Below are 12,040 nucleotides of genomic sequence, written 5' to 3'. Positions count from 1 at the left end.
CACAGAAGTCAGTTCTATAAAATTGTTGCAGCCAGGATGAAATTGTCTAAGTCAGTGGTCCCCAACGTTTTTTCCACCAGGGACCAGTTTCAGCAAGACAATTTTTCTATGGCCCAGTGGGGGCGGAAAGGGGCGTGGTTGGGGGCGGGATTAAGCATGGGGGTGCTGGTCCTCCCCACCCCTCTTTCCCGCCATCGTCCTGTGGCCGGCAGAACCTGCCTCCCAAGCCCTCTTGCCCAGCGGGAGCTAAGCGCTGGAGAGAGGGGGTCAGGCTGGCCCTCCTGCCTCCCCCCAGCCAAAAACGCAAAAGTGCCCCGCGGCAGAAGCCAAAAGAGGCTTGAGCCTCTCGGTCCTTCCCGCCCCTCTGTCCCATCCATCGTCCTGTGGCCGGCAGAACCTGCCTCCCGAGGCCTCTTGCCCGGCGGGAGGCGAAGCGCTGGAGGGAGGGGGTGGCGGCATGAGGGCCGGCAGCTGCTGACTCCACGGACCGGTGCAACATGCCCCGCGGCCCGGTACTGGTCCGCGGCCCGGTGGTTGGGGACCCGTGGTCTAAGTGGTGTGTCGTTGTGTCTTGCAAATTCACATATTTAAGACATTTATATGGTCCCCTGCTTGCTCACAGCAAAGCAACAAGAACGCGTTGTAGAAAATAAACAAAACAATAAGAGACACTCACCCATCCTGTGACGACACACTCCTTTTACTCCTTGTTTCCTCCCACCCTTCTTCCTCCTCCTCTTCTTTCTTCTCCTCGTCATCCTCACTTCCCCAGCTTGCAAATTTTCATTCTGGCTTTGAAGAGGCCGAATTTACTGGTCCCTTGCTGCCCTCTAGTGGTGGGTCGAGGCATTTCTCAAGACAACCTAAAACTATAGGTAGCCTTCGAATTTAACCACAATTAAGCCATGAACATTCATCATTAAGTGCAGCTGTCGTAAAGCTTCCAAATGAAGTTCCAGCGACAGTTTAGACTAGAGGATATGACACCAGCCTGGAAAGCAAGAGGCTGTGCATTCTAGTCCCGCTTTAGAGATGAAAGCTGGTTGGGTGACCTTGAGCCAATCAACAGGAGATTATGAGCTCTAGTCCCATTTTAAGCAGGAAGCCAGCTGGATACCTTTAACTAGTCACTCTCTCACAGCCCAACCCACTTTACAGCGTTGTTGTGGGGACAATAGAATGAGGAAGGCGTGTTGGATATGGTCATTGTCTTGAGTAAAATATGGAAGGAAGGAAGGATGGAAGGGAGGGAGGGAGAGAGGGAGGGAGGGAGGGAATGAAATAAGGAAGAGGGGAGAAAAGAAGGAAGAGAGAGAGAGAGAAGGTGGGAGAGGGGAAAGGAAGGAGGGAAGGAGGGAGGGAGGGAAAGAAGGAAAGAAACGAAGAGGGGGGAAGGAAGGAAGGAAGAAAAAGAAAGAAAGAAAGAAAGAAAGAAAGAAAGGGGGAAGGGAGGGGGAGGAAGGAAGGAAGGAAAAGAGGGAAGGAGGAAGGGTAGAAAGAAGGGAGACAAGATAGGAAAGAAAGAAGAGAAGGTGAGAAGGAAGGAAGGGAGGGGGAAGGGAGGGAGGGGAGGAAGGAGGGTGGGAGGGAGGGAGGATGGAAAGAAGGGAGACAAGATAGGAGGAAAGAAAAAGAGAGGGGGAGAAAGAAGGAAGGAAAAGAAAGAGAGCGAAAGAAAGAAAGAAAGAAGGGAGGGAGGGAGGGAGAGGGAGGGAAGGAAGGAAGGAAGTAGCCTCTCAAATACTGGAATATTGCTATCATGTCCTCCTTTCTCTAGACTAGCCACTCCCAAATCCTGCAGACATTCTTCATACATTTTAATCTCCAGGCTTTTAATTGTCTTAGTTGCTCTTTTTTACATTTTTTCCTCGCTTGTCCATCGTTATGGAAGAGCTTCTCCCCAACCACCCTACCGCCCCTCTGGCCTACAATTTAATCCTTTAAGGGTGGGTTCTACTTACCTTCTCCACCGGGTCGCATTGTGATGGAAGTGTACTTCCAGGAAATAACCTTCTGCGCATGCACAGTACTAAAAAACCCAAGATAGCAGCCCCGTGGCACATCCAAGAGAATCAGCTCAAGGTGTGGCAGGCCTGGGTCACTGCCACTTCCAGGAACCCAGGCCTCCAAATTACTAATAGTTCTATAGAACCGGTCCGAACTGGGAGGAGCCCACATCTCATTTGTGAGGACTAGGCTGTTTATTTTTGCTACCTTTTTAGATTGGACACTATTTTGGTCTTCGCTTTTATTTCTGTTGATTCTACCTATTTTAATTGCTTTTTTCATGGTTTCCTGCTATATGTTTTTAGAGTTTTATTTATTTATTTATTTATTTTATTTATTTATTTTGTCCAATACACAATGAGGGATTTAATGGATATATATCTATATACACATAGTAAAATACATGATGAAGGTTATAGAGGAGATACTCGTAGTAAAATATATCTATGAAAGAATAGAAAAGATATAGTAATAGAACATATTAATGAAAGAATAGAAGAAGAGATATAGGAATAGAAGAAAGGTATAGGAGATATAGGAGAGCAATAGGACAGGGGACGGAAGGCACTCTAGTGCACTTGTACTCGCCCCTTACCGACCTCTTAGGAATCTGGATAGGTCAACCGTAGATAATCTAAGGGTAAAGTGTTGGGGGTTTGGGGATGACACTATGGAGTCCAGTAATGAGTTCCATGTTTCGACAACTCGGTTACTGAAGTCATATTTTTTACAGTCAAGTTTGGAGCGGTTAATATTAAGTTTAAATCTGTTGTGTGCTCTTGTGTTGTTGTGGTTGAAGCTGAAGTAGTCGCCGACAGGCAGGACGTTGCAGCATATGATCTTGTGGGCAATACTTAGATCTTGTTTAAGGCGTCTTAGTTCTAAACTTTCTAGGCCCAGGATTGAAAGTCTAGTCTCATAAGGTATTCTATTTCGAGTGGTGGAGTGAAGGGCTCTTCAATAAATAAATAAATAAATAAATAAATAAATACATACATACATACATACATACATACATACATACATACATACATATATAAATTTCTATTCTGTTCTATTCTAATCTATTCTATTCTATTTCTATTTCTATTCTATTTCTATTCTATTCTATTCTGCTCCTATTCTTCTCATTCCGTTCCATTGCATCTTTTCTTTTCTTCTCTATTCTGTTAAGTTCTATTCCTATTCCATTCCATTCCATTTTTTCCTATTCTGTTCTGTTCCATTCCGTTCCTCTCCACTACATTACACTACACTATATAATACCAATATTATATTATATTCCTTGCCATGCCATGCCATTCTATTCTGTTCTATTCTGTTGAGAAATTGTATCTAAAATATTTGGAAAATACTTTCTGCAGCACAATTCATTCATCAAGCCAGCTAAATAAATAAAAAAATTCATAATTTTTAGACTTTCCCCATTTACTCCACTTCCCCCTGTCAAGGGAAAAAGCCTCATGTCCTTTGTACTAAAGTTGAAAATACCTTGGAAGGGTTGTGCCCCATCCAATGATCCCATCCTCCCACGTGACATCATGAATTGTATTCTCTACAGTGTCAGCAAAGGGCTGTTGCAAAGCAACATTAAAAGATGCTGCCTTGATGCAAAGGAAAAAAATAGAGCGAGAGAAAGCAATAAAGGGCAAAAGGTTAAAAAAAATACAGATGAGATCCAGAAACTTCAAGGGAGCTGAAGCAAGGGGACAAAAAGAGCTGTCCTTCAGACACATGCAAAATTGTAAGTTTTCTTTTTCTGTCCTGAAAGCAGGAAACACAAGGGGGATTTGCCCCTTCTCTTTGTTTTTGTGGTGGTGTTTTTTTAAGCAGAAATGTATACTGCAAAGAACTTACAGGAGGGATTCCTGTAATGTCTGTTACTGTAGGGTTAGGAGACACCTGTGCAATTGTAAAATAAATACATGTATCTGTTATAAAGACCATGATAAAAATGCACCATCAACTCACTCTTGTGGATATCACTTTAACGCCATTAAAGCCTTGTTGAATTTTGCATAAAATGGGGATGGGAATGGAAGTAGAGTAGAGTTGAGTAGGATAGGGTAGAGTACACTAGGAATCATAGTTCCCTCTAAGCTGAGCAGTGAGCAATCGCTCACTTAAAAATCATCATCAACTCAGAGTTTTCCAAACCTGCCCAGAAGCCGAGAGGGAAAGAGTGAGAGGGAAGGAGAGAGAGAGGAAGAGAGGAAGAGAGAGAAACAGATAGAAAAAAGAGAGGAAGGAAAAGAGAAAGAAAAAAATGGGAGTAAGGAAGAGAGAAAGAAAATCAAAATCTAGTTTGAAACTAGCTCAACTATTTAAGTGGCATTTTGATATTGATAGAGTTGCCCTATTATGAGCTCACTGTTATAGACACACAGTACAGTATTTTATTTTGAAATTCTCTGAGGCAAAACAGGGTGGGTTTTTTATTTCTTTGTTTGTTTGTTTATTTATTTATTTATTATTTTTGTGCCACCCAGTCCTGAAGGGACTGCCGCTCAGACACTATACTTTTCTGCCCATCCCCCCCAAAAAATTAGAGGGAACACTGAATACATGTATCTGTTATAAGGACCATGATAAAAATGCATCATCAACTCACTCTTGTGGATATCACTTTAACGCCATTAAAGCCTTGTTGAATTTTGCATAGAATGGGAAAGGAAGTAGAGTAGAGTTGAGTAGGATAGGGTAGAGTATACTAGGAATACAATAGAGTAGAGTAGGGTTGGGTAGGGTAGATAGGGTAGGGTAGAGTAGAGTAGAATAACAGAGTTGGTCTTCTAGTACACACACACACACACACACACACTCGGCATGAAACCTAGAAACATAGAAACATAGAAGTCTGACGGCAGAAAAAGACCTCATGGTCCATCTAGTCTGCCCTTATACTATTTTCTGTATTTTATCTTAGGATGGATATATGTTTATCCCAGGCATGTTTAAATTCAGTTCCTGTGGATTTATCTACCACGTCTGCTGGAAGTTTGTTCCAAGGATCTACTACTCTTTCAGTAAAATAATATTTTCTCATGTTGCTTTTGATCTTTCCACCTTATACATTTCAGACAAAAGCTTATCCAATCTCTTCTTAAAAACTTCCAGTGTTGGAGCATTCACAACTTCTGGAGGCAAATGGTTCCACGGATTAATTGTTCTCACTGTCAGGAAATTGTTGTTCTAGGTTGCTCCTCTCCTTGTTTAGTTTCCTTGAGTATTCTAGTTTAAAAAAAAACAAAAACATTTGCCTTCTGACTAATTAGTAATTTTGTTTTGTGCCTGTAAGACAATTTCAGGAATATTTTTTTTAATGTAAAATCCCTTTTGGGGGAACAGCCTCCAAAAGTGGGTAGCTAGATTATGAAGGAGGGAATAGGTTGGTCAACTGCAGCATTAAACTGAGCAGAAAAATCAAACCTGATATTTTAAGGAAGCCAAGTTTATGAACTTCAGCATGTTGCTGGTTTTCAGTGTTTAGATGTCTTTTGTTCAATGCTTACCAGACACCAAGGGAAAGGACATGGTATCTGTGGAAGTCTTTCCCATTTTGCCCTCCAGTTTAGGGATACTACTATATTGTATTTTGATCTTTAATTCTGCAAATGGTTCCACAAATTAATTGTTCTCACTGTCAGGAAATTTCTCTTTTGTCCTCTCCTTGATTAGTTTCCTTGAGTATTCTACTTTTTAAAAAAAACATTTATATTCTGAGTAATTAGTAATTTTGTTTTGTGCCTGTAAGACAATTTCAGTCTGAGTCTACTGGAGAAGGGTGCCCTATAAATTTGAATGGATGGATGGATGGATGGATGGATGGATGAATACATACATACATACATACATACATACATACATACATACATACATACATACATAAATACTGGGTTGCACCTTTTCTCCTAAATGCTTCATTATTTTTCTGAAGCCAAATCTGAACAGGAGAAACCAGCTAATAAGAAAAAATAATCTGAAATGATGTGCGTTTATTCAAAGGGACGCTGTCGGAAATAAATATGTTATTTCAGCCAAAATCACTCCAAAAGGAACTTTATTGTATGCAGAGTAGTTCTTGCTCTCTGGGAGGATAATCTAAAGAGAGAAAAAGATGCAAAATCAGGAAGTAAAGAAAAGAGATTTTAGTCCTTACAACAGTGACCCGGCATCAAAAGAATTAATGAGGATGACGTGATGAGTGGTGCACTGTTAGTAACGAGAGAGTATTGATGGCTAAGTTACCTTCAGCATCTTCCTTATTTTTGCTTCAAACTGTTTGTGGATATTATTTATTTGTTTGTTTGTTTGTTTGTTTGTTTGTTTGTTTATTATCAAGCATGTACAAGATAGTAGGTAATGTTATAAAACATAAACATTATCAAAGGAGGTACAGGTACAGGTAAATTAGGCAATAGGACAGTAGGACAGGGATGGTAGACACAATGAGGCATTTAAGCATGTCCCTTACAGACCTCTTAGGAATGGGGTGAAGCCACCTGTAGATAGTCTAAGGTTAAAGTTTTGGGGGGTTTGGGGAAGAAACCTTCCCATTTTTTCACCTTCCCTGAAAAAGAGATGGTTTTGTGGTGGAGGTGGGTGGGGGGAGATCCCTCATTTATAGAATTGGTGAAACAGGGGATTATTAAAAACATGCATAAGTTCTCGTTATGTGGTTGGCCTTAAACAAGATCTAAGTATTGCCCACAAGATCATATGCTGCAATGTCTTGCCTGTCGGCGACTACTTCAGCTTCAACCACAACAACACAAGAGCACACAACAGATTTAAACTTAATATTAACCGCTCCAAACTTGACTGTAAAAAATATGACTTCAGTAACTGAGTTGTCGAAGCGTGGAACTCATTACCGGACTCCATAGTGTCATCCCCAAACCCCCAACACTTTACCCTTAGATTATCTATGGTTGACCTATCCAGATTCCTAAGAGGTCAGTAAGGGGCGAGTACAAGTGCACTAGAGTGCCTTCCGTCCCCTGTCCTATTGCCCTCCTATATCTCCTATACCTTTCTTCTATTCCTATATCTCTTCTTCTATTCTTTCATTGAGATGTTCTATTACTATACCTTCTTTTCTATTATTTCTTAGATATATTTTACTATGAGTATCTCCTCTATAACCTTCATCATGTATTTTATTATGTGTATATAGATATATACCCACTAAAACTCTCATTGTGTATTGGACAAAATAAATAAATAAATAAATAAATAAATAAATATTTTTTCATTTCCAGAGCTACAGAGAGAGAGAGGGAGAGGCAGAGAGAGAGAGAGAGAGAGAGACAGAGAGAGACAGAGAGAGACAGAGGGGGGGTCCCAAAGATGCTTTTTCAAGAGGAAACTGGAGTTTCTGGGCTTTTTTGGAAAACATTTTCATTCAAAAAGCTTAGAATCTTGTCTAAGATTTTCTAAACAGAGAGAGACAGACAGAGAGAGAGAAAAACAGAGAGACGGAGACAGGGAGGGAGGGGGGAAGAGAGACAGAGAGAGAGAGAAAAAACAGAGAGAGAGAAACAAAACAACTTCAAAGAAAAACCAGAAAGTCCAACTACCTCTTGAAAAAGCACCTTTGGGACAAGATGACTTGGAGGAGTGAGAAACTCAGCAAGCAGACAGGCAGACCACAAGATGTAAACTTTTAAACCTTCCTTTGTCATCCTGAGAATTATTACTTATTAGATTGTATCCCTTTAAAAGTAACTCAAGGTGATAAATATGCCTAATGCTCCTTCCTACTCCATGTTTGATTTCTTCCCCATATAAGAGATAATTTTAACTCATTCATTATTTTAATTCATGAATTTATTAATTTCTAGAAAGCTTTGTAACAAACCCATACCCCTTGCCTATGTTAGCTGTCTCCCCTCACTGCATTTCAGTTTCCAGGTTTAAAGCTGGCAATCCATATTTATTTGCCAGGTGAGAAGTAAGTACAATAATTCATCTATCTTTTGCTTTGGGGCAGAAGAAAGTATTCATCCCGTTCCAGGTCTGCAAGGAAAAAATACCAAGCACATATTGGTGGGATTCAGCCAGTTTATTTTATTTTTATTTTATTTTATTTTATTTTATTTTATTTATTTTATTTTATCTTATTTTATTTTATTTTATTTTATTTTATTATTTATTGTATTTATTTTATTGTATTTTATTTTATTTTATTTATTTTGTCCAATACATAATGTAGGTTTCAAAGGATATTACCATAGTAAAATATATCAATGGAAGATTAGAAGAAAAGATATAGGAATAATATGGAAGAAATACTAGAGTTCATAAATATATACATGTAGTTAGTATAAATATAAGAGAAGCCACCCCAAGTCTTCAGAGAGGGGCGGCATACAAATCTAATAAATAATAATAAATAATAATAATAAGTATTAGGACAGGGGACGGAAGGCACGCTGGTGCCCTTATGCATGCCCCTTACTGACCTCTTAGGAATTGGAAGAGGTCAACCATGGATAGTCTAAGGGTAAAACTTTGTGTGTTAGGGGATGACACTACAGAGTCTGGAAATGAGTTCCATGCTTCAACAACTCTATTACTAAAGCCATATTTTTTTACAGTCAAGTTTGGAGTGGTTAATATTAAGTTTGAATCTGTTGGAACTCTTGTGTTGTTGTGATTGAAGCTGAAGTAGTCGTTGACAGGGAGGACGTTGTAGCATATGATCTTGTGGGAAATGCTTAGGTCATGTTTAAGGCATCATAGTTCTAAGCTTTCAAGACCTAGGATTGTAAATCTAGTTTCATAGGGTATTCTGTTTCGAGTGGAGGAGAGAAGGGCTCTTCACACACACACACAAGCACACATACACACACAGAGTATCAAAGTGAATCCTGGTTGCTGCGCTGCAATGAAGAAACGGGCAACTGAGTAGCCAGCACAAGGGAAGGAGAAGACCATTTTGCTGGCCTCTTAGGAACCTGGAGAGGTCAATCGTGGAGAGTCTAAGGGAGAAATGTTGGGGGTTAGGGGTTGACACAATTGAGTCCGGTAATGAGTTCGATAACTCGATTGTTGAAATCATATTTTTTACAGTCAAGTTTGGAGTGGTTCGTATTGCGTGCTCTTGTGTTGTTGCAGTTGAAGCTGAAGTAGTCATCACTGAAGTAGTCATAGGACATTGCAGCATATGATCTTGTAGGCAATACTCAAATCGTGTTTTAGGCGCCGTAGTTCTAGGCTTTCTAGGCCCAGGATTGTTAGTCTATTTTTGTAGGATATTCTGTTTCAAGTGGAGGAGTGAAGGGCTCTTCTGGTGAAATATCTTTGGACGTTTTGATGTCTGAGATGTGGTATGGGTTCCAGACAGATGAGCAGTAATCTAGGATGGGTCTGGCAAAGGTTTTGTAGGCTCTTGTGAGTAGTGTGAGATTGCCTGAGCAGAAGCTACGTAGGATCAGGTTAACAACTCTAGAAGCTTTTTTGGCGATATTGTTGCAGTGGGCTTTAGCACTCAGGTCATTCGATATTAGTATTCCAAGGTCCTTTACTGAGTGTGGCTTGGCAGTGAGAGATTGTTTATTCAGTTCATATGTGCGGTTTGGATTCTTTTTGCCAATGTGGAGGGTAAAGCATTTGTTGGTTGATATTTGAAGTTGCCAGGTGTTAGACCAGTCTGAGACAAAGTCCAGGTCTTTTTGGAGAGTGTGTTGTCTGTGGTGTTGAAAAGTTTCACATCATCGGCAAAAAGAACACAGTTGCTTTTGATATGGTCACAGAGGTCATTGATGTAGAGAATGAAGAGAGTAGGACCTAGTATGCTTCCCTGGGGAACCCCACTTATGACAGGGACGGGGGTGGAGATGGCGCTACCAATTTTGACAATTTGTTGAAATCTTTTTTCCTCTTTCCTCCAGAACAGAAGGTGAAGAGATGGCTTCCAATTGGACCACCCCAATTCAGAACTGGACCTCGGTGACCGAATTTGTACTGGTTGGCCTTTCCAGCAATCCCGAGACCCAACAGGTTCTGTTTGCAATCTTCCTGGTGATCTACCTGCTGATTTTGGCTGGGAACATACTCATCATGATCACCATCATGCTGGACCAGAACCTCCACACCCCCATGTATTTCTTCTTAAGCAACCTCTCTTTCATTGACATCTGCCACTCCACTGTCACTGTGCCCAAGATGCTGGCTGATTTCCTGTCAACCGAGAAGACAATCTCGTTTGGAGGTTGTGTTGCTCAGATGTTCTTCCTTCACCTCTTTGCCTGCACTGAGATCTTCCTCCTCACTGTCATGGCCTACGATCGCTATGTAGCCATCTGCAATCCCATGCACTATCTCAACGTCATGAACCATAAGGTCTGCCTGCTCTTGGCAAGCACCATCTGGGTTGGCGGTATCATCCATTCCCTTGCACTGATTGGCATGACAATCAAACTCCCCTACTGTGGCCCAAAGGTGGTGGACAACTTCTTCTGTGATGTTCCTCCCGTCATCAAACTTGCCTGCACTGACACATATGTCATCGAGGTCCTGATTGTGTCTAACTCGGGCCTGATCTCCGTCGTCTGCTTCGTGGTGCTGGTGGTCTCTTACGGTGTTATCTTGGTCTCCCTTCGTACCCGTTTGGTGGCAGGTCAGCACAAGGCTCTTTCCACATGCGCAGCACATTTGACAGTGGTGACTCTCTTCCTGGGACACTGCATCTTCATCTATTCCCGTCCTTCCACAAGTTTTGCAGAGGACAAAGTAGTCTCGGTTTTCTTCACAGCAGTGACACCTTTGCTCAATCCCATTATCTATACTTTAAGGAACGAAGATATGAAACGGGCTCTGAAGAAATTGTTTGGCCAGAAGGTAGACAGAGAGAGTTGAGAACTTGGCCCTAAGGTGAGATGCCACTCATTGAAAATTTTTGATAAAATGTGACCCGCGTGGCTCCAAAGGGGGAGATTATCAATAAACCAAGACTGGAGGCCTCCATGAGATCATCTTTTATGAGATCACCCCTGCAATGGCAGAATTTGGGACTTTAAATACAATCTACTTACTCGGAACAGGATGTGGAACGGTTTAATGCTTTCCCCTTTATACATGTTTTAGCTTCAGGCAGCTTGGAGCATAAATTCAATAAAAAATGGTTGTTTGATTAAATGAAATGTTTTGAATGTAAAGCAGAGTTTAGCATTATTATTTAATTCCCTTCCCTTCCTTTTCCTTATACCCAACTCCCTCGTTTCCTTCCTTCCTTCCTTCCTTCCTTCCTTCCTTCCTTTTATCCATCCATCCATCTGCTTTTCTCCCTTCCCTCAACTTCCTTCTTCACTTTTCAATCTCCTTTTTTTTTCTCAACACCCTGGTAACACCCATGTTTTTTTAATTAACACCCATGTTTTTTTAATTAACACCCATGGGTTTTTTGTCATAAAACATGACAAAACTCACTTAGCAATTGCCTCACTTAGCAATGGAAATTTGGGGTTCAGTTGTGATCATAAGTCGAGGACTACCTGCTGGTAATTGGATTAAAAGACCTCCAAGGTTCCTTCCCACTCTGTTATTCTACCTACAGCAAATTACAGAGATAATAATAATAATAATAATAATAATAATAATAATAATAATAATAATAATTTTAAAAATTAGATTTTTATGCCGCCCCTCTCCGAAGACTCTAAGATCTGTCCATGAAGTTAGCAAGAGCGAACTTGAAGTCCTTTTGCCTGTGAGAAGCCTCCTCCCCTCCTAGAAGAATGAAATATTTTGAGGAATGTTTTTTTTTTAAGGCAGAATATTATGTTTCCCTATATGAGAAATTGAGGTGAACGTTTTTTTAGAGGCGGGAAGCAGCCCAAGTCTCCTTGCCCCCAAGCAGAAATTGAGGAGGCACCTTTTAGAAATGCAGATTTGGTAATCCATTCAAGACAGGATATTTTGAAATGAAGGCAGAATGGTAGGATTAGAAGCAGCCCCTCACCCAAGACCCAACACTGGATGAAGGTCATTGGACACAATAGGAATTGCCCAACACCTTTGAGGACATAAG

General features: G+C 40.8%; 1 protein-coding gene across 2 annotated transcripts; it reads left to right on the top strand.

Annotated features, from left to right (window-relative positions):
• The first annotated feature begins 3,496 nt into the window (after positions 1 to 3,496).
• LOC139154845 (olfactory receptor 4E1-like) lies at positions 3,497 to 11,148 on the top strand. Of its 2 annotated transcripts, none has more exons than XM_070729859.1 (2): positions 3,497 to 3,751; positions 9,903 to 10,953. In XM_070729859.1, the coding sequence occupies exon 2, from the start codon at positions 9,919 to 9,921 to the stop codon at positions 10,867 to 10,869; it is 951 nt and encodes a 316-aa protein (XP_070585960.1). In that variant the 5' UTR covers positions 3,497 to 3,751; positions 9,903 to 9,918; the 3' UTR covers positions 10,870 to 10,953. The 2 variants fall into 2 exon arrangements, with proteins under 2 accessions (XP_070585960.1, XP_070585959.1); XM_070729858.1 differs by lacking the exon at positions 3,497 to 3,751 and adding an exon at positions 7,874 to 7,960 and having other exon boundaries at positions 9,903 to 11,148.
• The last annotated feature ends 892 nt before the right edge of the window (positions 11,149 to 12,040 follow it).

This window comes from Erythrolamprus reginae, chromosome Z, assembly GCF_031021105.1.
Source record: "Erythrolamprus reginae isolate rEryReg1 chromosome Z, rEryReg1.hap1, whole genome shotgun sequence".
Taxonomy (NCBI): Eukaryota; Metazoa; Chordata; class Lepidosauria; order Squamata; family Dipsadidae; genus Erythrolamprus; species Erythrolamprus reginae.
Note: the sequence above shows the minus strand (reverse complement) of the source record. Positions and strands in the feature narration are given on the sequence as shown.